The sequence below is a fragment of the Dendropsophus ebraccatus genome, chromosome 13, assembly GCF_027789765.1.
Source record: "Dendropsophus ebraccatus isolate aDenEbr1 chromosome 13, aDenEbr1.pat, whole genome shotgun sequence".
Lineage (NCBI taxonomy): Eukaryota > Metazoa > Chordata > Amphibia > Anura > Hylidae > Dendropsophus > Dendropsophus ebraccatus.
In genome coordinates, this window is record NC_091466.1 from 59,848,799 (window position 1) to 59,874,022 (window position 25,224).

General features: G+C 40.7%; 1 protein-coding gene across 6 annotated transcripts in view; it reads left to right on the forward strand.

The window, feature by feature from the left end:
- RYR3 (ryanodine receptor 3) overlaps nt 1-25,224 on the forward strand; it is a 474,528-nt gene that overhangs the window by 331,950 nt on the left and 117,354 nt on the right. For 4 of the 6 annotated variants that reach the window (XM_069950600.1, XM_069950599.1, XM_069950604.1 and 1 more), the window contains 7 exons: nt 5,488-5,658; nt 7,136-7,195; nt 10,158-10,286; nt 10,431-10,543; nt 15,621-15,720; nt 22,011-22,117; nt 22,952-23,003. In XM_069950600.1, coding sequence (XP_069806701.1) covers nt 5,488-5,658; nt 7,136-7,195; nt 10,158-10,286; nt 10,431-10,543; nt 15,621-15,720; nt 22,011-22,117; nt 22,952-23,003 — 732 coding nt within the window. Of the gene's footprint in view, nt 1-5,487; nt 5,659-7,135; nt 7,196-10,157; nt 10,287-10,430; nt 10,544-15,620; nt 15,721-16,083; nt 16,181-22,010; nt 22,118-22,951; nt 23,004-25,224 lie in introns of all 6 variants that reach the window. The other 2 variants (XM_069950601.1, XM_069950605.1) reach the window with 1 other exon arrangement.

Here is a 25,224-nt window from a genome sequence, read left to right on the forward strand (position 1 = left end):
GTATGGTATAGCAGAGTTATGTTATGGTGTACTCTTAACCTGTTATAACATTCATTTTCTATGCTCCACAGTCCGGTAAGTATGGGATATGATCCAATGATGATCTGCTTTGGTGTCCGAATAAATGTTCTTCTTTACTAACTGGTTATTTCATAGCAGAGACTGGTAGCATTATTTGTTTAGATCCTCATTTTAATCTGCTTGTTTACTGCCTTATCATCTCACAAATAATTAAGGATTATATGGTTCATTTTCCATCTGTTTTACTTACTTGTCTCCTACATTTTTCTTTCACACAGCCCATACAAGTAAAGGTACAGCATGCATGACCTGTCTATGTATTAGCTAGCCTGGCTCCATCCATTCATACTGTATGTTCCATAAGTGTAGCAGTGGCGTCACCAAGGGCGGTCATGTTTCATGCCATTTGGATAGGATTGTGAGCAAATATTTGGTATAATAAATTAACCCCTTTTATAGCGAAGGTATGATGATGATGATGGGACAGCCCATGGGCAATAGTCCCAGATGTCACCACTAAAGATGAGCGAACCTCGAACACACTTGGGTTTGTCCAAACCCGAATGCTCTGTATTTGATTACCAGTGGCTTTCAAAGTTGAATGCAGCCCTAGGGAGACCTGGAAAACATGGATACAAGTATCCATGTTTTCTAGGCAGCCTTAGGGCTGCATCCATCTTCTTCAGCCACTGGTAATCAAATGCCGCACGATTGAACTAGATAGAGCATCTCCAGTTGCGCTCATCTCTAGACTAGAACAGTGCCTTGTTGAATACCTGGTGTGTATATGGTATTGTAGCATGTCTAAAACTATAGAGAGGTTCATGGAACTCATCTAGAGACTTGCACTCTATGTCATACACACACACTCACCTGCCATCAGGTGATGCACATGTCTAAGGTTCATGAAAATGTATCTCCATAAGTAAGATGTCTTCTGCAATCCGTGGTTCAAGTATATATACTGTGAAAACTCATCTCATTTCATCCCCAAGCTAATATTCACTGTAGCTTCTTCAGGTCAGAGTTAATATGTGTGTATCATAGAATCGGTCAACACGATTATCACACGGTTCAACTTCAGACCCCTCATAGCCACACCCTTGTGACGCCACTGATGTTTTACGTAGTTTGTCATTTACATGGGTACGGTTACTGTTTCCCCCTATTTTAGTGCTGTTCATAGATCATTGTTGCAGAAACCTGTTGAAGGCACAAATGTAAGCAAAGCTTTGATGCCCAGCAAGTCATTGCAATCCTTATCCTTCAGATGGACATGGGTGCTGCAGAGAGATTTGTGAATGGCGGCCATTAAGCGTATAGGCTACGTCTGAGAACCCGCTTGATATTTCAGCTTCTGAATCAGTTTTCAGAGAACAATGTGATAGAGTAGACAAAAAGGAGAAAGTATATTAAACCTCAAAGCCTGACATAATATAATAAAGAAAAGCCTGCCAAGTGGTAGCTAGCCTAGGAGCAGCCATGCCTGAAACACTACAGATGGGTAGCCATGCTTGAAGCAGCATAACAAAGGCATGACCTAGCAACACTTCACAACTGTATTTGTATCTAAGAATGCTTCCAGGAACACGGCCTCACTAGTAACTATATAAAAATTATCCAGCGAGCATGGTGATCGGACAGTCCCATATTGCAGGACATATACTGTAGTTGTATGTGGCATACTCCCTTGGGCCAGACTTCTTCTAAGGGAAATCTCCCCAATATATGGCATCTGATGGAGCATGCTCAACATAAACACACATAACCACCCATAGGACATCTATCTGACTATCTGCAGACAGATCTATTGCCCTTTCACTAGTATATTTTTGGAGCTTTCCAATAGAAAAGTTTTGAAAAGGCCAACTCATGCTTGTGTAGCTCAGAGCTTTGACTTGCAGTCTTAAAGTACCAGTCACTCTGTCCTTATTGTTCCCTTTTATCCCTTGGTTCCTTCTGCATAAACTTTTAATTGTATTTTATTTTTTATTTTATTTCTGAACACTTCACTTTTTTGAAGCTGAAAAAAAAAAAATGTCACTTGATAAATCATCTTCCGTTTTACACCTTTAAGAGGTTGTCTTCACAGCCAACCTTCACGGCACCTCCTCACTGGGCTATTGTTATTGACTCCAACAAATCATCATTTTATTTGATTTATTTTTTATGATTTTTTTTTTCTTTTTATCCCTATCTGAGGGACTGCTGCTTTAAGACTCAGATTATTTCTTTGACGTGCCTTCTTTCATTATAACTTGAAGTTAAGTATGTTTCACTTGGTGTCCAACCTGTGGTTCCATTTAGTCTAGTCTCTATTCTGTATTGTCTCTTGTGTATTAAGAGTGGTGGTTATGTCATTGCAGGCTTTGTTTTCTCTATTTTCTACTCTATGCTATATATCTGTTTTATTCTATATATCTTAATATAGAGGATGACTTCTTCATGATCATTCATTGTGAAAACACTTTTGGTATCAATTACAATAAGGCTAAAGCTCACTGATGATTTCCGCTGGATAATGGTACCTTGAAGATGCTGTTGTACAACATATTCCATGGCAATAGATGGTTTCCATGACTTAATTTGTATAAACATATTGAGTTATGGGAATTGTACATTCCACCCGGTTACTGACAGTGGACAGACCGGAAAAAAGTTAAACATAATCTAACATTGTTGCATCATAGATGCAATCCATAGCCTTGCCCCAAATCATAAGAAAAAGGAAGTTATTGTTTAGCTTTAGCCCTATTGTCTTTCTTCTGTGACTGTGATGAGAATATAAGTGTTTTCTTTTTAGCAGAATTTAAAGTGAAACTTTGGTCTAAACCTTGTTCTAGATAACCCACACCAGTATACTAAATGTACCTTTACCCATCTTTCGTTATTTAGCCAGGCTCCCCTACAGCAAAGAGCTACTGCTGTATGGGTCTGATGTGGCAGCAGTGGTTATCAAAACCACACCACCCTATTTACTTAAAGGGGTTATCCAGTGCTACAAAAACATGCCCACTTTTCCCCATCTCTTGTCTCCAGATTTGGTGGGTTTTAAACTCAGTTCCATCGAAGTAAATGGAGCTTTATTGCAAACCACACCTGAACTGGAGACAAGAAAGGGGGAAAAGTAGCCGTGTTTTTGTAGCGCCGGATAACCCCTTAAAAGAAGTCCAGAGAATTTTTAATTTTCCAGCAGGCAGGGGAAACATAATAAACTAGTGTTACTTACCTCTCCCGATGCCCCCAATGTGCCACATCAAAGACTCCAGGATCCCTGGATTTCCTTTCCGTCACGATAGTGAAATGCCTGAACCAGCTGATGGATTGCCCCATTAGCTAATCAGTGATGGCAGCGATGTCCCGTCCTAGTCAATTATGGGCTAAACAGGCAATCCATTACCCAGGTCCGGGCTGGAAAATTACATATTTCGGGACTTCTTTAAGCTAAAAAGCATTCTATATTGTTGTCTCCTATATAAATTTAGAAAGCTCTGTGCTGTTCTGTACTGAATAACTAAATGCTAGAGGCCACAGCCCTGTTTCACTACAGCACAGTTGCAGTTTAGACAAGTGAAGAATAGGAGAAATCCGGCCTGGGGGTGTTCCTAATAATGAGGAGGGTGGGGAGGAAGAAAGAGGAGGCATCACAGACCTGGGGCACAGACATTCTAGACCTCACCAGTCTGACTCACCTGCTACAGATTACAAGATTACTTTTTGCTCTAACCAAGGCACCAGGGGCATTTTAAAAGATTTGACCGGTAAGGATTTACTCTCATCAAACAGATGGTACTAACTGGTTTCAGCTTACTTTGTACTTGTCAACATTGTATTGTCATAGTGGAAATGCAAAGTATTGCAGCAGTGTCCTGTTCACTTCAGGTGCTATAGCCAATGATGTGTTTTTCATAACCTGTGCTGCTACTTGGACCCCCTGTGATCTCCTATCATGTGTATGCTGTGAATAAGGCATAACTACCCCAGATGGGATTACCCCTTTAAGAGAGGTGAGCAAAACTACAGTAACCTTGGCCAAAGCCAAATTTTGTAAATCCGCTATCGATTAGTGCAGCCTGGCCAAATTAGTTCCACTTTCAAAGTGGTTCAGTTACTTTAAAAAGTTCAAGAATGACAGTCTGACAGTATTTCTGAGCACTTTAAAATAAAGAAAACTGACCTAATGTGGCCTGGCTAAAGTAAGTGATGTTATGAGATTTGGTTTTGGCTGATATTACTGTAGCTCTGCTCTTTAAAAGCAGCTGGCCTTTTACTAGAATAACACCCCTTTGGAAATAAGGCCTTGAAGTGCTAAAGAGTGGGCAACGGTAAGTTAAGTAAGCTATGTGGGTCAGTTTCACTTTAAGAAAAGCACTCATGTTTACTATTTTAGTCTCTTGGTTGCATGTAAGATTGCAATAGGTGATTTATTAGACAGGTTGTAGTTCTTTAGAATAGATCAACTGTTGGTAAGTACTGTCCTGTGTTCAGGTCCCTGTTGTTCCATGTTTTGGAAAAACAAAAGAAAATTAAATAGGTACTATCATTAAAAAAAAACAAAAAAAAAAAACATTTCATATGTTGGAAGCACATGTCAAACGTTTCCATCAGTCTGGGACTGAGTGTTGAAACCATGAGTGATCAGTACAACAAGCCGGGAGAAGTCCGCATGCAGCACATTTACTCCCGACTCTGTGTCACGTGACCTAGATGGACTTTTATTGTCAGTGTGTAGGGTCATAAAGTTCTTGGATACAGAGCGCAGAGAGAAGAGTGCAACAGGTCTACTGATCGGTCAGTGTACTGAAAGGGGTTATGCAGCGCTACAAAAACATGGCCACTTTCCCCTCTCTCTTGTCTCCAGATTGGGTGGGTTTTCAAACTCAGTTCCATTGAAGTAAATGGAGCTTAATTGCAAACTGCACCTGAACTGGAGACAAGAGTGGGGGAAAAGTGGCCAGGTTTTTGTAGCACTGGGTAACCCCTTGAACTCTTGGACCCTGACTAGTTAAAACTTTTGATTATATTGAATTTTTTTTAGGTACTTTTTTTTTTTCTTTTAAAGGTACTCTTTAAATAAGTATTGACAAATGATATACATTATACAGCTGTCTAATGAACTCTCACAATAGTATTAGAACATACTAGTGTATCTACTGAACCACAGAAGAATACTAGTCTAGACCTTAGAAACAGTCACTGTCATTCATTGATAAGCCCACATATGGAGGCAACTAAAAGAAATGGTCATCTGCCATAACTATCCATGTGTCAATTTTCATAAATGCTCCCCAATACTGGACTATCCTTGTCTTTGTAGGATACAAAAGTGCGATTTCTGCTTTCTCTCCTAAAATAGTTCATCTCACATTTTAGCATTCTGTTAAAAGTTGCAGTTAACAGTCCGTCTCAACCCTTGGTATGTGTAATGCAGAACCTAACCATTCCATGATGGTATCACTGTTCTAGTCTGGAGGGCAAGACCAGGAGAGGAAGAGAACCAAGCGCAGAGGAGACCTTTACTCCATACAGACTTCCCTGATTGTAGCTGCCCTGAAGAAGATGCTTCCCATTGGTCTGAATATGTGCACACCGGGGGACCAGGAACTGATATCCCTGGCAAAGACCCGATATAATCTTGTAAGTAGCCAGCCATAGACATTTCTTGCACTGATATCATGGCTGGTTAACATGTATAAGAAATAACTATGTCCGTCTGCAGTCATTTATATACAAATGATCTCTTTCTTGAATTGCTGATGACTGCACATAAATGTTATTATCATCCCGGCTATGCATTGACTACAGGCATCACATTAGCATTGCTATCTTTATGTAGGGATAATTCCGTGTCTGCGGATGAAATTCCCTCGCTTAGTGTTCCTATGCCACAGCTTTTAAATGGAGACATTGTACTCGTCTTTCTATTCTGACAGCTCCCCCGTTTTGGGACTTATATACATTGGGATGCCTATAATAACTGATTTTTGTCAAATAAATAGGTCCCTTTGTATTGTATAATTAAACATTTACGTCCGTTACTTTGTTATCTCCGAGATGGTTTTTTAATGGGTCTAGTTATATAAGCAGAAGAGAAATGGAGAAGAATTAAGAGACGGCCTGCTATTATCAATGTGACACAGCCGATTGAGATCCGTTGCCATAGTTACACAGATTCCTCCATGATAGGCCTTTATTCTGGTTACTGCCGGTACGCTTAACGACTTATCTGCTGATATTGTCATCAATTAAGTCTTGTTTAGTCTAGGAACAAAATGTTGTGCTGTCTAGAGCACTATTCAGAACCATGGACAGCACCTGCTGAAAATATACTAGTACAGAGGGAACAACCTGCTTTGTTACGACAGAATATGTAGATGTGCAGAATTAGAAGAGGTGGTTTGCTTTTTTTGTGTGCCAGAAATAGCACCACTCTTGTCCATAGGATGTATCTGGTATTACATCTTTTTTTTTTTTTTTTAAACTATAATATCAGGTACATTCCATGGTTAACAATTGCAATGCTTATGGGGAATGGAAAATGCCTTACTTCTAAGCATGTAAGCCCCTTTAAAAGAAATCTGTTAGATCTGTATATGTTGCCTCACCACTGAGCCTTTTGTTAGTCAGTGAAGACAAGAAGGGGGTGGGGGAGGGAGAAGGCGTGCATGTTGCGGCTTGTTTACGCCTCCTTCGTACTTAAGCTCTGAGCATGATATAAAACTGACAGATTCATTTTAATAAAAATGAACAAAAAGGCTTTGTATTCTAATGCTGTAAACATCCTTAAAGGGAATCTGTTAGCTCTGCATCATGTTTTACCAAAAGGCCCTGTTCCTTTGTTAGGGAAGGGTAGGGAAAGAGGGGGCATGCATGCTGTGGCCCGGCAACGCCTTCTTGACATTTGAGCTTCGATCATGATATAAAGCTGACATATTCCTTTTAAAGCCCAAACATAGATGCTGTACAACAATGTGTTCCGTAATTACAGTGTATCATTTAATCCCCCTTCATAGTGTTGCAGGACAGTGTTATTTGATGCTGTAAGTGCCGTCTATGTATGAATAATCAATGTTAAAGCTGTAAACCAATACTATGTTACTATGTTCTATTACAGAAAGATACAGATGATGAAGTTATAGAACACCTGCGCAGTAACCTCCACTTGCAGGAAAAAGTAAGTACCATAAAAGAGACATTACAGCATCCCATATTAATATTGGCTACATGTTAATAATCAAGTACCTATAGACCTGTCCATTTATATCTCACATACTTTACGATAGGATTAGAATAAGTTCTGGGCATTGGTAGCTGTCCGCAATGTGTGGATGAATAGTGATCTGACCAGCAGACCAGGACAGTGCTGGCACATACCCGTAACAACTATGGACGTGTACTGGACCATAGAGATGAATGGGTCAATAGTATGTCTGGACAGATTTTATGGATGTGTGAATGAGGCCTTATTCAGGAAACAAACTATTGGTCTATTGGTGTTATATGGTGTGCATTCTTTGCTTCCTGTGCAGTAGTCACTGTGTCGAGGTTTGGGGAGGGGGAAAAGCATGAGGTGTCCTCGTGAGCTATTGTTATTGGGAGAACAGCATTACAATACAACTATTGTGCGGTATTCACTAGCAGGATTACCATGACAGGTACACTAAAAAGTGAGAGGAATTGTTAGTCTTTCCAGACAAAATTTTTTTAACTGTTTATTTTCTGATGATACATTTCTTTTGCAAGGACACGGAAGCTACAGTGCTATATATACAATATCTATTGTATCTATAGATATAATATATTTGATACAATACCCCGACTAGACAAAACTGCATTGAAATGTGGTGTTCTGAAGAAATTAGGGGTGGGTTGTTAAAGTAGGTGTGAAACTATCACAGCAAATATGGAGAGGTTTTATCGTATATGGTACCATGTAAGAAGCTGGGGGAAGGCGACTACAAATGTCGCCAACAAGGAGTCTGTTGTGCTAGCATGCCCTCTCGGTGTTGTAGTGTGATAGGGCGACATCTTCTTCAGCTACAGTACACAGTTTTAGTAGATGCCCTGAGCTGGTCAGATTATCTATGGCGCCAGACACAGTAAGTAAGTGCTGGCGCTGTCCAACATTGGGAATCAATAAGCTAGGTAAGCATAAAGCATCACAGACAGCTTTCCCAGCTCGTTGCAAAGCCGGCTATGCAAGTAGCCCATTTAGCAGTAGATGTAGTGCACCAATAATGAAGTTGGCATTGGCTACATCTGTAGGTGCAACTCCAGTGACCTTACAAATACAAGCCAAGATTGGTAGAGCAATAGTTTGTTTCATTAGTTGGTAAAAACAAGGCAAAAACACTTGAGGATTCTCTTTTTGGTCTTAAATAGAGATGAGCGAACCAGGTTCGGGTTCGAGTCAATCCAAACCCGAACGTTCGGCATTTGATTAGCGGGGGCTGCTGAACTTGGATAAAGCTCTAAGGTTGTCTGGAAAACATGGATACAGCCAATGACGATATCCATGATTTCCACATAGCCTTAGGGCTTTATCCAACTTCAGCAGCCACTGCTAATCAAATGCCGAAAGTTTGGGTTCAGATCGACTCGAGTATGCTCGAGGTTTGCTCATCTCTAGTCTTAAAGTCAGACACTGTCCCTCTAAGGCTAGTCATACACTTTGATTGACCATAGGGTCATTTATATGATCAGTCAAACTAAACTGGCAGATCACTGTGTTCAATTATATATAAAAAAAAACATGGTGTAAAGTGAAACTGGCTCAGTTGCCCCTAGCAACCAATCAGATTCCACCTTTCATTTTCCAAAGAAGAATGAAAGGTGGAATCTGATTGGTTGCTAGGGGCAACTGAGCCAGTTTTAGTTTACACCATGTTTGATAAATCTCCCTCAATGTGCTTGTCCAAAATTCATGCCATGCACTTATTTTTTACAGCCAATATCTAATATGCCCAATCACATTTTTGGCACATGTTAGTGACCGTGATCGGTCATTCGCATGTAGTTTATAGGCTATTACTTCATGGGTAGAGCTAAGCTGAGCATAACAATGTGGGTAATCTTTACTCGTCTTTTTTTTAATACATATTTTTCTTACATATTTCCTTTTGTTTTTTTATTTGATCTTAAAGAGTCACTGTCGTTTTTTTTTTGTTTGTTTTTTTGCAGAAATCAATAGTCCAGGTGATTTTAAGAAACTTTGTAATTGGGTTTATTAGCCAAATCTGCCATTATCTGCATGTAAAAAGCCTTTTCCCAGGTCCCCCCCCCTCCCTCCTCTTTTTCATCCACTCCAAAAAATCTGAAAATTGTGACTTGTTGCAGGAGTCGTACCCTGTCTGTTCTAGGGAGAGGGGAGGGGGGAGGAGGAAGGAGGGAGTTAGCCGGCAGCAGAAAGCAGATAACAGAGGATTACAGGCACAGAGCTGGGTGACAGCTGTAATCTGAGCTCAGACAGGTCACTGGTGATGGTTAGAAGAGATAACGGGTGAGGGATTTGTAGATTAACTCTTTGTTGTCCTGTTTTGGTCTTTTCTTTAGCTCTCTCCATAGGAGAACAATGAAGACAGGGGGGAGAGCTTCAAACTGCTTTTTCATGATAAAAATGCATTTTTCGGATAATAAACCCAATTACAAAGTTTCTTAAAATCGCCTGGACTATTGATTTCTGCAAAAAAAAATTTCACGACAGTGACACTTTAAGGTCCCCTTTTCTTCCAGTGTAAGCGCTCCTCAGAATTGCTGTGTTAGTTGGCCATCCGTTTTTCATGATGTCTGGCAGCCTTTATTATAGAGCTTCAGAGATGATTAAAACACTTTGTAATCATTCATTTACGTGTTTTTTTTTTTTTTTCCATCTGCGGTGACTTCGTGACCTGTGCCGAGTAGTGTTGCAGTGCGGATCCCTTTAGTAGCTCTGATTTCAGATGTCTTTTTTGACACACACCTGGGTCCAATTAATTTGCTGCTCCCCGCTCATCCCGTACAAATTATCTTTGATTTCCTTCATTTACAGATAATTGGTGTTAGCACATTTGTAGTTAAGACGAGCTTCCGAGCTTCTCAGTCTTCCCGTGTCCTACACACTTTGAACACTGACCTTGCATTTATTTTCTCTCTGCCAGTCCGAAGACCCTGCGGTGAAATGGCAGCTCAATCTCTACAGGGATGTACTGAAAAGTGAAGATGGCGATCCTGAGAAAACTGTGGAACGAGTGCAGAAAATCTCTGCTGCAGTCTTCCATCTTGAACAGGTAAAAAAGGCTCTTTTCTGAGCGTCGGAAAACGACATATGGAAACCGTGCGTTAGATCATTAGAACTGAACTGTCCATAGAGTTGAACCAGTATTGACTTCTCATACAATATTCTCAGTCTGATATTTGCACATGTACCACAGGTGGAGCAGCCCTTGAGGTCTAAGAAGGCTGTCTGGCACAAGCTGCTGTCGAAGCAGAGGAAAAGGGCTGTTGTGGCATGCTTTCGCATGGCTCCTTTGTACAATCTGCCAAGGTTAGACCCTAGAGATGTGTCCTATTTCTTTCTTTGTTATTACTATTAAGCCTGAAGCATACTCGGGGATCTGGGTGTCCTTCTGTGAATGATCTTTGCTACAGTAACCTGACATGCAGCACTCTGCTTTAGTCCTATGCTGTGTTGTGGTAATGTTGCAATTTACATTTTACCTTGGTGAGAACTTGTTCTTTGCCTAAAGCCATGTCACTTCAGTGCTTAAATATTAAATGACTGTAAAAGTTATAAGTCAATAATTATATCATGCAGGGTGTCACAAACCTTTGAAACAAAAGTCAAAATGAGTTGGTGCTACCTGCAAACAACTGCTTTTGATCTAAGGACCGTATTGTCAGAGTAAATGGCTTTAGGGGCCACAACACAGCAGATACAATGCGCAATGGTTATGTTCCAAGAATGAAGCATCTATTGTGGCAAGATGAGCAGCTTGCTTCAGGTGCCAAACTACTCTTCCCTGACTACATAGGTGGCAAAATACAAGCAGATATTTAGTTCATACCTGAATGTGGCCAACTGCATTTTAGAGAGAGATAGCAACAAATACAAAGACTCTGTTTTGTATTCTCTAACCCCTTAGCATCAATTTCCCTTACATTTATGGCACTGATGGCATATATTTAAAGAGTACCTGTCATTAAAAAATATTTTTGACATGTCATCAGAGACTCACTGCGATCAGGAGATATAGCTGGCCTGTTGCTAATTCAGACAATGTAGCCTCACAGACTAACACCATTGGAATTAGTCATTACAGCCATATGGTCGGGAAATGGATGGCACAGCCTCAGTGTTCTCTCCCCATCTATATCTCCTGATCGCAGTGCGTCTCAACAGTGAAACCCACCTCAAATAATTGACATTTTAAAAGTTATTTTTTAAAGCGAATACACAACTACCGCTTTTTTTTTTTTTTTACTTGAACAGACCAAAGCCGGTGCCGTTGTTTTTTTTCTTTTGAACCATCACCCGATTCCCGTGGTCGGCGCCGGTCTATTCCCAAGCATTGGCCCGGCTTAAAGCACTGGTGATGAGCCCACCGCCCCCATCGCTTCACGCCGGTGCCAGACTGGTGCTGTGTACAGGAACTGGAGCAGTTAAAAAAAAAAAAAAAAAAAAAGGACCACAGTACCAGCATCCCCGCGCCATTGCCGGTCAATTCATGTAAAAAACAAAAAAGTGTTGTACAGTGGTACATTTGCTTTAATGGCAGGTATTCCAATGCTGTAAATGTACAGCCTAGGCACAGATGGCTGTGACATTGGCTGCTTTACACCTTAAATGCTGTGTTGTCCTCTATGATCAAGAGCTTATGATAGAATGTCATGACATCCAAAGGCCTGTAAAAGGTTTACGAGTCTGTCAAATAACTAATACAGGCCCCAGCAGTATACCACTAACAGCATAAGCAGTGCAGAGTATAAGAATTACAAAATAAATTCACTTCAATATATGGTGGTAAAAAGTTACAACTCATGCCACAAAAAATGTTGATGAAAAGATTAAGGATACAGCTCATAGAATGTGGTAATGGAAATAACTGTGCTGTGTTCAAAGTGATAGTGTCACCCCCTTTACTTTATGTGCAGTTCTCCGCACCATCCACAAGCTTAGATGCTGCCCAATCCATGTACTGTATATACCTTTATAAAACTTGTCGTCTTTATGCTCTAAAATTGTTTGTCGGACAGTATGACCTAGGTGGGGCTTAGTGACTGTTAAGCCCTCTCTTCCTTCTTCAGTCCAGTGCTGTTAGCCACGCCCCTATGATGAGGCAAGGAGAGGCGGTTCAATGGATGCTAAGCCCCGCCAACAAATGTTAAAGACACACAGGAAAATTGGGGTGACAGTATCACTTTAAAGTGTCACTGTCGTTTAAATTTTTTTGCAGAGATCAATAGTATTTATTGTATCGATTTTAAGAAACTATGTAATTGGGTTTATTAGCCGTAAAATGCATTTTTATCATGAAAAAGCAGGTTGAAGCTCTCCCCCCCCTGTCTTCATGATTTTCTATGGAGAGGGGAGGGGTGGAGGGAGATGAGGCACCAAAACAGGACAACAGGACAATAATTTACAGCTACATCACCAACTATCTCCTCTGAAGCCAGCACTGACCTCTCTGACCTTTGAATACTGGCTTTCATGCAGCTCCCGTTTTGTAATACTTTGTTCTCTGCCGCCGAATAATCTCCCCCCTCCCCTCTCCATAGGTTACACAGGGCCTGACTGATGTAAAAGAGTCGAGATTTCCTGATAATGAGCAGTGGATGAGAGAGAGGAGGGAGGGGGGGAACTGGGGAAAGTCTTTTGGAATGTAGATAATGGCATATTTGCCTAATAAACAGAGATGAGCGAACCGGGTTCGGGTTCATCCGAACCCGAGCGATCAGCGTTTGATTAGCGGTGGCTGCTGACCTTAAATAAAGGCTAAGGCTATGTGGAAATCATGGATATAGTCATTGGCTGTATCCATGTTTTCCAGACAACCTTAGAGCTTTATCCAAGTTCAGCAGCCACCGCTAATCAAATGCCGAACGATCGGGTTTGGATGGACTCGAACCTGAACCCGGTTCACTCATCTCTACTAATAAACCCAATTAAATAAACCCAAAGTTTCTTAAAATTGCCTGTACTATTGATTTATGCAAAAAATTTTTAAATAAAACGACTGTGAAACTTTAAAACTTAACAATATGTGACAATACAGGAAGGACTCAGTGTGCAATATGTCTGGTATTGTGGACCATACATTGTGCATTTCTGCCGTGGAGTAGCAGTGTTATACACAGTATAGCTTTATACATATTGTACCATTCTGCTATGCAAAAATGCTGATACGATATCACTTTGAGATACAAAATTTGGCTACTAAATACTAGTACTACCAGTTTATAATATAATATATAATCTATTACAAAGAGTTACTGTGTACAGATGCATATAGAAGTCTTTATCGGTGACAGATAGGGAGAGTATACAGTATGTGGCAATGACTTAAGTTTTCCAACACTGCTTTACATGTATATGTCTGATATATGCATGAAAGGCATACATGAATCTATGCATAAGAGGTGCATGCGTCATGTATGCTGATCTGCGATTTCATGCATAAATTGCATTGCACATGCATATAGACAGCAGACATGGATTAATAAGATAAACTTATTACTACGAGATGCTGCGGAGTGTATGCATTACGATACATTTTAACCCTATTACGCCTAATTTTACAGTCCAAATGTGATTATCCAGCATAAATGTAAGAGTGGGAATTCTGCTAAATAGTGCCAAACTATCTCTCTCAGTTTAGGCATTGGTAGTATACATATAATTGTTATCTATATATTGTACACGTATGCATGTTTTTCTTCTGCGTTAGAAATATATACTGGTAAAGTGCAAGAGCCCATCATAATGTTTTGCTAGATTTTTACAATGATAGCTGAATACAATACCTGTGTATTCGGTCATGGTAATAGGTTGCCAGTTGACTGGCTTTGGCTTTGTATTGTTGGTACAGAGCAGTGTCAAAGGGGGCACAATCTGAGGTTAGTTGTGGGTAAGATCAGAAGAAAGGTTAGAAAATATTACTTTACTAAAAGAGTAGTAGTTGCTTAGAACAAACTTCCAGCAGATGTGGTAGGTAAAACTACAATAACAGATGTTTAACCTGCCTGGGATACACACATATCTATCCTAAGAAAACAAAAAAGGAAATACTAAAAGGGCAGACTAGATGGACCCAGTGGTCTTTTTCTGCTGATAACTTTCTATGTTTTTATTACCAGTGATCACTTACAGAAAGCTCCTGGAAAATGCACCTCAATGTGCAAGTTCACATTTTTAGTCTAGAACTAAAAATAGCATTCTTTGATACTCATTAGCTTTACAAAGTTGTAGGCTGCAAAGTGTAAGATTTTATTTTTCACTGGGGGTATGCTTTAAATTATACCCACCAACACTCCTGGCTTGTCTGTTCTAGCACTCCCCATGAAATTCTGTAACAATTCTGGATCATCTTGTCTTATAGCCCAGTCATGTGCCATTCCCCTATTATTACTATGTGTGATTCAATAACAGACTGGGCGTTACCATTTGGGGGGTGTCCCTACACTGTCTGACACTATCCAATCAGCTGACAATCCCAGACTGCATAAGGACACGCCCCCGACAGGTAACACACAGTTGGTTTCAGTCTATACAATTCCAGCAAGAATTAGGCCCCGTTCACAGAGAGATTCCGTGTGGAAACCCTCCATGCGGACTTGGCGCAGAATCTTGCCTTCAATGTGTTTGAGATTTTGAGGGCTCGCACCCCTCCGCTCTCCGCGCCTCTATGCTTAAAGAATTGACATGTCAATTCTTTGAGTGGAGAGGCACGGAGACCTGAGGCCCGCGAACGCTCACTTTTAAAGAGATTGAAGGCAGGATTCGGCACTGAGTTCGCGTGCAAAGGGTTCTGTGCTAAATCTTGGTGCCAATTCCGTAGTGTGAATGAGGCCTAACATAGGAAGAGCACATCCCAAAGCTCTAGGTGATTCAGAATTGTTATTTCATGGTGAATACAAGTGATTTACTAACACAGACAGGTCAGGAGTGCTGACAGAATCCCTTTAAGCATATGTCATTGGATTGTTTACTCAGTTTCGGTAGTGCCTCGTTGTAAGTAACAAGCTGCCTTCACACACTCTTTTACAAAAACATACATTTTGGCACATACAAATGCTTCTTCTAGTGTCGATATTCTCTTATACATGATTTCTAGCGTATCAGTGGGTTAGACCCTTGTCTGGCTGCCAGTGTTAAGTAATATACATGTGCAATACCTTTTTATGCATAAAATGCACCTAAACTTTTCTATCCTCTGTTTGTTTTCTTTACATTTGCCAATTCTTATCCTTTAGAATTGTAGGATAAGAATGTTCTTTCAGTCATGCCCTATACCAATAGGTTCCTTGCTATGTTCTTTTTGCATTAGAATGACATTTAATATTTGTGAATTTGTCTTTTGTGTTGCTGGCGCTTGAATAAAAAAAACCTGTATGCTTTTCTTCAGACACAAAATTAACAATTTCTTCCTGAGCTCCTACCAACGTATTTGGCTGGAAAAAGTACATGAGAACTCAGACTATGACAGTCTAATACTCGTGTTAACGGTAATGTAACTTGTGGCTACACCTGTCTTTGTGCGCACAAGTACTCCACCCCAGCCATGATGTGATGTTTTCATTGGCTTGTGCCATTTTGCTGTGAGATTCTGATTGGTTGGATTTTTAGGGCCTTAGGGGAGGAGTAAAAATTATAATTTTTCTAAAAAAAAAAAAAATTCACTTAAAATTTAAAAAATCAAACATGGTGATGTAGAGAACTTAAAATCGACATCTTTTTGAGGAGTTCTGACCAATCAGGAGATCCCAAAATTGTGCAAGAATCCAAACCCTACTAATCATGAGTCACCTGAACATTTATATTTTATGTTCTTTTGTACCTCTCTTGATCCCACTTTCACCCCCTGCCAGGCACCGTTCTATTAACCTCTTCCTCCATGGTTATATGAAATTTTGGATAGAAACAGAGGAAAATTCCTTTGAGGAGAAACTAATTCAAGATTGTGCTGTAAGTACGGGATTAGACAGAGTTTGGTTAAAATTGCAAAATAAGTCATTACAACAGGTTAAAATTTAGGGTGCATCTTACACAGCTTTTAAACAGAGCCCATACGTCCTAGTGATGCCCATCTGCCATGATTAATAACCTACATGAATGGACTGAAGCCTTCTACATTATTCAGGAAGAGATATTTCTGACTTTGTTAAATACTTTAGCTCTACAGGAACATAAAAAAGACCATTGAGGAATAATGAACTTCATTATTCATTCTTAAGGTTGAAGAAGAAAAATAGTTACTAAATCAACTGGTGCCAGAAAGTTTTACAGACTTGTAAATTAATTCTTTTCAGAAATCTCAAACCTTCCAGTACTTATCAGCTGCTGTATGTCCTGCAGGGAGTGGTATATTCTTATTAGTTGACAAAGTGCTCTCTGCTGCCTCCTCTGTACATGTCAGTACCCCTTTAAATTTTTTATATGAATAGACCAGTGCCGGGATGCCAGTGTCACAGTTCTTTCCTTTTTTGGACTGTGGCCCAGTTCCCACACACGGCTCCAGTCTATTCCCGAGGGTCACAAGACAGACCCAGAAGAAAACTCACAAAGTGCAGACTACTGGCTCACTCTTTATCATCGGTTGGGGTCTGTATGACATTTCAAAAGTTTTTAAATACAAGTATGCCCTAAATCTAATGCATTCCCTATTTGCATACATTATTCTAGCATATAGTAGTAGCCTGAGCCAATGACTGTACAGTAGAGATGAGCGCAAGTCAAGTACCCTCAAGTCTGTCCGAACTTGGAAGTCTCTGCATTTAATTACTGGTGGCATGCTCGAGTCTGTCTGAACCTGGAAATCTCGGCATTTGATTACCGGTGGCATGCTCGAGTCTGTCTGAACCTGGAAATCTCTGCATTTGATTACCGGTGGCATGCTCGAGTCTGTCTGAACCTGGAAATCTCGGCATTTGATTACCGGTGGCATGCTCGAGTCTGTCTGAACCTGGAAATCTCGGCATTTGATTACCGGTGGCATGCTCGAGTCTGTCTGAACCTGGAAATCTCGGCATTTGATTACCGGTGGCATGCTCGAGTCTGTCTGAACCTGGAAATCTCGGCATTTGATTACCGGTGGCATGCTCGAGTCTGTCCGAACCTGGAAATCTCTGCATTTGATTACCGGTGGCATGCTCGAGTCTGTCTGAACCTGGAAATCTCGGCATTTGATTACCGGTGGCATGCTCGAGTCTGTCTGAACCTGGAAATCTCTGCATTTGATTACCGGTGGCATGCTCGAGTCTGTCTGAACCTGGAAATCTCGGCATTTGATTACCGGTGGCATGCTCGAGTCTGTCTGAACCTGGAAATCTCGGCATTTGATTACCGGTGGCATGCTCGAGTCTGTCTGAACCTGGAAATCTCGGCATTTGATTACCGGTGGCATGCTCGAGTCTGTCTGAACCTGGAAATCTCGGCATTTGATTACCGGTGGCATGCTCGAGTCTGTCCGAACCTGGAAATCTCGGCATTTGATTACCGGTGGCATGCTCGAGTCTGTCCGAACCTGGAAATCTCGGAATTTGATTACCGGTGGCATGCTCAAATTACGCTTATCTTTACTGCACAGACTTCTGTATTTGAAATGATTTGGAAGAGAACACAGGACCATCCCAATTTTTTATGTGGAATAATATAATAACAGTGACGTCAATAAGGTGAATAACATTTATGAATTATTTATATGGGGGACCCTCACTGTCTTTATAATATAGATAGATATTATTCTGCTATGGGAATGCAAGAAATGAATGAACTCACTGCTGCATTCCAGTATTCAAGTATTTCTCATATTGGTAACTTTAGTACATGTATATTAATGCCATTTATCACAATAACATTGTGATTTAGTGTATTTAAGTAAAGAACTACAAATACACTTCTTCATTTTGATATATGCACCTGTCTTATAGGTGTAAGGGAATAATCTACTCACTAACATACACAGTGTTTGAGATATACTTTACATTTGTTAGATTTTTTTCACCTTCGCCTACAGTGGGCAATAGGCAATGATCCTAGTGCATTTAGATGCAACACACAAATCCCCATTGCGCAAGCATGCTGGCCCCTGACGTAGTACTGGCTGTATCAGATGTACAACCTTATGTTCAGCCTCACAGGGGAGTTTGCAGTCAGTGCAGAGAAATGAAGAGAACAGTATATTCTGTTTACTAGTGACAATAGAGTATCCACTAATTACCCATAACAGAGCAATATAAAATCTGCTCATGGAGAATCTAATGCAGGCTTCTGCAAAGGCTTACCCAGTAAGTTTTCAATAGACCGTTAACAGAACAGCCCCCATTAGCATCTATAGTTTTCATTACTTATGAGAGCTGTGAAGGATTTTAAATTGCCCCTTGACTGCTGCAAAGACTCATGATTCAAGGCAGGTTTTTGAGGAAAAAAATTAGTTAAAAAAAAAGTTAAGTTTTTTTTTTTTTTTTTTTTTTTTTAAACTAACTCTTTGCGATGCCAATCCCATTCCCAAGATATAGGGATTTTATTATTTGCTTGACTATCTGTACTTTTCTCTGAATAGCCAGATGAGCTTTTATTCTCTGAAGTGAGAACTGGAACGTCTCCCCTCCAACCCCTGTCTCTACTTGATTGACAGTCAAGGCTCACCCTCCAAATCTCGTCCCTAGGCCGTGCATCTGTATTGTACACAGGTCTAAGATTTGGAAGCCGAGCTCAGCTCCTAAATGAAGCAGGGACAGGGGTAGGAGGAGGGTGAAGAGGAATTATCACCCTTAGCATCTTAGAGGCTTGGGAACGCCTCTTTAAAAGTGTTTGTTCTGTGTTAATGGAAGCACAGCTGGATATATGAAAGGTACCATGTGTCTCCATGAACCAAGAGATATCTAACAGTGTCTCATTGATCTCTGTTTCGTCACAGTCGTGACTCCAAAATGAGAAAATTCAGTCCGGTGGGATATAATGTATCTAAATACTAAATAGAGATGAGTGAACCATGCCAAGGTTCGGCTTCGTATGAACCTGAACTATCGACATTTGAATCCCGCTGTCTTCCCGTTCTTTTGTGGGTTCGCTCATCTATAATACTAAGCCCTACTATAATTCGTCATGTACGTTAATACTTTTAGTTAAAAGAAGCTTATTTAGTTTGTCTTTTTAGCCAGGTGGGGGTGGATACAATAACTACCGGTCAGTGGACAGTATATACCGTATGTATGACCTTACAGCACTTGACTTGACTTATACTTTTAAAAGTTGTGTAAGATGCAAAGTATTGTAAACTTGCTCACAGACTTAATACAACCGATGCCTTTTTCTATTTCATTTGACCCTTTATGCTGTCTCTGACCAGTGGTTTTATTTTCACAGCTTTATTTTGTTCCGTTTCAGCTCAGCCAGTAGAACTGGTTCCCCCCGTATGTATCTTGACCAGTTGACTTTGCCCCTGGCTTGTTTAGTCCCGAGAAGGTTATACTGACACTCAGGGCTGAAGCCAACTGTTGTCCATTATTATTTGCCTCCTCATACTGTACGCTGTGCCCCCTCCATCACTCATTTCCATCTACTCCATACATTTGCCCCTTTCACTACCCTGCATGCCCTGCATGACTACAGACATACCCGTCCTTTATGGTGTTTTTACAAAATGAAAACATTCAGTAAGTTGGTTTCAGTTCTTCTCTAAATGAATCTGTTTTATTTTACCTTTGTAAAAAAAAAAAGTGGACAGTCTTCAGCGGGAAAGTCACATACTGCAAAGTATAAGAACAAAGAGCGCTCGACTTCAGATGGCATTGAGACATCTTTCTTCCAGAGCAGCAGTGTTCTCAACTATTCTTATGCCACCTTGCATCTCTCTTAAATGATTCAGAACTAAAGAGAAAGTAGAGCACAGTCAAGTAGCGACAGACTCAGTTTTAAAAAAGAAGTCAAAGGGAAAAAGAATTATCTGTGATCTATACTGTCCGATGCTTTCAGTAATAATACAGAGCCTAGCACTTAAAGGGGTATTCCACTTTTAGACAAAATGAAAAAAAAATTATACTTAATTGTATAACTGAACAAACTTTGGTCCCCAACTTTTGTCCCTAGCAACATTAAAATTTGAGACTCTTCTGCTTTTCGTGGAGGGGTGTAGCTATAAGGGATGGTGGAGTGTGGTTGCAAGGAGAAAGGGGACCCCTACAAAGCCAAGATATTTTAACAGTGCCAATTCAATTTATTCTATAGTTAAAGGAAAGCCTAGCTACATATTATGTTCCAAGGCATCTGATTTTATTGAAAATTGTAGTATAAGCTGACATCTTCATGTTATAGAACAGAAGGAGCTGAACAGATTGATGTACACATGCTGTGTGGGAAATGAGTCAATCTAACTAGTTATCTTGAGATGAGCAAAGCGGTTTGTCAGCCGGCTGCCCTTAAAGTCTGTGACGCTCCTCCCCGGGTGCCTGGAAAAGCTGGATCCAGTCCTGGGAAACATCTACCAGTTTCCCAGGACTGGATCCAGCCTTTTCCAGGTACCGGGGCGGAGCTGCACGAGGTCAAAGGCATCTGGCTTACAAGCTGACTGCTCTTGGCTTTGTTATTACTGTAAATTCACTCATCTCTAATCTAATTCTACTCATGCTGGGCTTAGCAGTGCAGTGGTGGTCCTAATCAGTGATTGACAGTTATCTATGTATGCACATATATACAGAGAAGGATGTCAGTCAATGAGTAGGGCCACCCATTGGACTCCGAATCCCAGAATGATCAGAGGTTTAGATAACTAGTTACATTGAATCATTTCCCACAGACACGTATATCCCTTTAAAGTGTACCTGTCTCACTCTCACACACACACACACACACACACAGACAAAAAGAAACCTCATATCAAACGTTTTTATTGGTCATGGGGCTGAGTTTTTAGAACCAGACCAATCATGAGCCAGGATTTCCCAAGTGTGTCATTACACGTGGACGGACTCCTAATGCAAGTCTATGGGACGATTCAGAGCAGGCTGTTCTCCCCACTTGTTTTAGACACAGGTATGCATTAAAAAGGGCTTTCTGGCCAAAATAGACTGATGTGTTATCCACAGTACAGCTCCTCATTCAATTATTGGCGCGAGCCCTTCCATAAAAACACAATGAGGCAGGCGGGATTCTGCTGCTTTTACTCAGTGTGTATATACACTAAACAGTGGACTACGCAGTTTGTCTCCGTTCACTGTGTTACAGTGGTGACTTGTTCAGGAGCGAAGCTGAAACTACAGGTGCCAGAATCCCACTGGTCAGTGACTGGATAGCTCACCAGTCTATTTTGGCTGGAGAATACTTCCATAATGACGCATGCATTGATACATGCCACATTTCTTTATGAATCCACAAGAAAAACCCATTATGGACCCATACTATGGTTACGTTAATAACATTCTGCATACACAACCTCATCTCTACAACAGTAGAATTGTTGATGGCTAAAAGAGAGATACATGATGGCCTGGAACCTGCTGTCAGGATGGTAGAAGCATGTTACGTATTTGTTTCTGTGCGCCATGCTTCATAATAACCTCACATGAGTTAACTCTAGTTTCATGAGCTGCATGATCAATTTACAATAAGTTACATGTTGCTGCTGCTTTTAGTCCTGGAAATTTTACCAGTCTAAAATGGTATCTTGATAGAGGCTGCAATTATAAGATGTCCAAATTTCCAGTCTAGGGAAGGCTAGAGAAGGCCCAACATGGTCATTTTGTTACCAAGGAATAAACTGGTAATAAACTTATGAAATATTCTTACTGTATCCCAGAATCCTAAGAAGAAAGAAGAAGAGGAGGAAGAAGAAACAGAGAAAAAGCCTGATCCTCTTCACCAGATTATTTTACACTTCAGTCGCAATGCCCTGACTGAGAGGAGGTACCATACTGATGACTGCATCGGGTGGGGGGAAGTCGTCTCTGACCACTCCTGATACATAATTCATAGAACATTATATTTTCATTTATAAAGACGTTGAATATTCTACTTAGCCTCTTAGTCATTTTTATGTGTCTCTGTGACATCCACTATGACGGTAGTCTCCAGCCATAACCTTTGAAGAGGAAAGATACAGCAACAAAAACAAAACGCTAAGTAGAATATTCAACAGCTTGACAGAAGAGACTCTGAAGACTCAATAAGCTCTACGTACAGAAAATTCCAGTAGGGAGGGGGTGACAGATCCAAGTGTAAAAGAGTTGTTCGCATGTTATAATTATATGGTGAGGATCATTGAAGATAGTCAGACCACCATTTATTAGGAAGCTATGACTTACTATGTCATTAAAGGAGTAATTCAGCAAAAAAAATAAAAAATCTTTCAAATCAACTGGTGTGATAGATTTGTAATTTACTTATAATAAAAAAAATCTCAAGTCTGTCAGTACTTATTAGCTGCTGTATATCCTGCAGGAAGTGGTATTCTTTCCAGTCTGGAGAGCAGGAGAGGTTTCTTATGGGGATTTGCTACTGCTCTGGACAGTTTCTGACATGAACAGAGTTGGCAATAGAGAGCACTGTGTCAGGCTGGAAAGAATACATCAATTCCAGCAGGACATACAGCAGCTGATAAGTACTGGATGTCATGAGAATTTTTTAATAGAAGTAAATTACAAATCTTGGCATCAGTTGATTTGAAAGAAGAAACATTTTGGTTAACGTTTTCTATTGTGCAGATTATATTGTTATTAATTAACATTATTTTCTTAACAGCAAGCTCGAGGATGACCCCTTGTATACAGCATATGCAGCTATGATGGCTAAGGTAAGCGCTCCAATGATCAGTCCATATACCCTGCACAAATAAAATCATGTTTGCCGGTGCTCTGGCGGGGATGTGTGCAGTACGGGGATGTGACCACTGAGGCCATTGACTGGCTGTAGTATGTGCTTGCAGCATTAGCAAATCATTGCTGGGATTCCAAAATATCTACCTGGATTGGTGGGGGACTGAAGAAGCGAGTAGTATTTTTTAAGTCTTTTAAAACATTTGCGGCTTTTTATTTTTCTTCAACCGGAAAACCCCAAAATCCCCACCAAATTGAGCTGCAGGCTACACTTGGTGCTGTTCTATCTCTACAGAGCCACTGAAGATAGCTGAAAGTTTCATTCATCTTTCTTCGGCTGCTCCGTAGATTGGCGCACATGCATTGGCCGCAGCTCAATTCTCTGGATAATGGGACACCTTTACTCAAGATTGCGGGGATCCCAGTAGTCAGACCCCTGCGGTCTTTTATTTAAAGGGGTTATCCAGCGCTACAAAAACATGGCCACTTTCTTTCGGAGACAATTCCACTCTTGTCTCTAGCTTGGGCGGGTTTTTGCTGCTCAGTGAATGGAGCTTAATTGCAAACCGCAACTGACCTAGAGACAAGAGTCGTATTGTCTCTGAAAGAAAGTGGCCATGTTTTTGTAGCACTGGATAACCACTGGATAAAACCTATCCGCTGAATATTGTGGATAGGCCCTAATGCGTGTGGCTGAAAACACACCTTTACTAAAGATGAGCGAACCAAGCCATCTGAACCCAGATTCATTCGGAACTTTGAGAAAGTTTGTTTTGCTACCGGACCAAACTTTTTGCAAAGTTCAGAGGGGTTCGGGAAGATGGCGCCGCTCATGTTAAAAAAATTTAATAAAAATATCCGCACCTGTGTCTCCTAGTGGCTCTCTGGTCCCGTCCCAGTGTGTTCTGTGGTGAAGGCCCACTCAGCCAAACACAGGCTGACTAGGACCTGCCAGCCCTGTGGCCTGTGATTGGCTAAGCGGGCTGTCACTCCTGTCTAAGGAGTGACAGCCCGATTGGCTGAGCAGGCTGTCACCCTAGACACAAGAGTGACAGCCCACTCAGCCAGAGTGACAGCCTGCTCAGCCAATCACTGGCCGCAGTGCTGCCCCGTCCTAGTCAGCTTGTGATTGGCTGAGCAGGCCTTCACCATAGAAGACGCCGGGATGAGTCCAGAGAAGAAGAACCTGGAGGGAGCACGGACATGTAAGTATAAGGGGCGGCCTTTACAATAAACCTGCTGACGCAAACTTTGAAAAGTTTGCTCATCCCTACCTTTTACGTTGGTTTTTCTACAAATCACCAGAACATGTACAAAAGATGGTCTTTTCTAAAAGAATATACTGTATTATGTCCTTTGTAATGCTATTTCTTCAGAACATCGCCCCTTTTCTTTCTAAAAAAAAAAAAAAGTAATCTAAAGTATAAATCACGATATAATATAAAATATAAGATAAAATATGTTCTCTCTTCCATCCAGTCCCTGACATACAACTGTTAAATTAAGGTTTTGCAAAACGAAATGCTGTTCTATGTAAGTGTGATGGGGCGAAGCGTGATGTAGTCCTGATATAGACGTATGCAGTATATTATCTTGCTTTTTATGCTGTTTCACTGAAGGTTATTCTCTTGTTTCCTTTGTGAGGTTATTTTTATATTACTGCTCTCTCTATATTGTAGTAAAGAATCTGAATGTAAAGTGAATGTACCTGTGCCGCGGCCGTAGCTTGCGTCATACACTAGATTGGTTTAATGTCTTTGCCTTATAACACCGTCTTCACCGATAACTCCATATTGTTTCCTTTCCACGCTCGTGTTCCCAACCGAAGGCTTTTGTAAAAAGCTCATCTGCTCTAGTATTATAAAATGATCTCAACCTCTAATGTCATCTATTCTGAGCAATGAAAGACTGTCATATCTGAATGTAGAAGTGGTTAGTTTATAAGTGACTATGAGGATTAAATTGCAACCTGCTTACGTGCTCAGGCACAGCTAAAGAGCTCATATTTTGTGAATAGTGTCTTGAGACCATCAGCGGAAAAGCGTGTAATAATTTCATCCAAAATATGTGGTTGACAGAGGTGAAATGCAGCATTTTCCATTTCATTTTCAATTTGCCAAAAGCAGTTAGGAGTAATCGGGAACCTGATGTCCGAGGCATACTGTGTCTGCATACTTTTTCTAAAGGAGTGTTACTTGT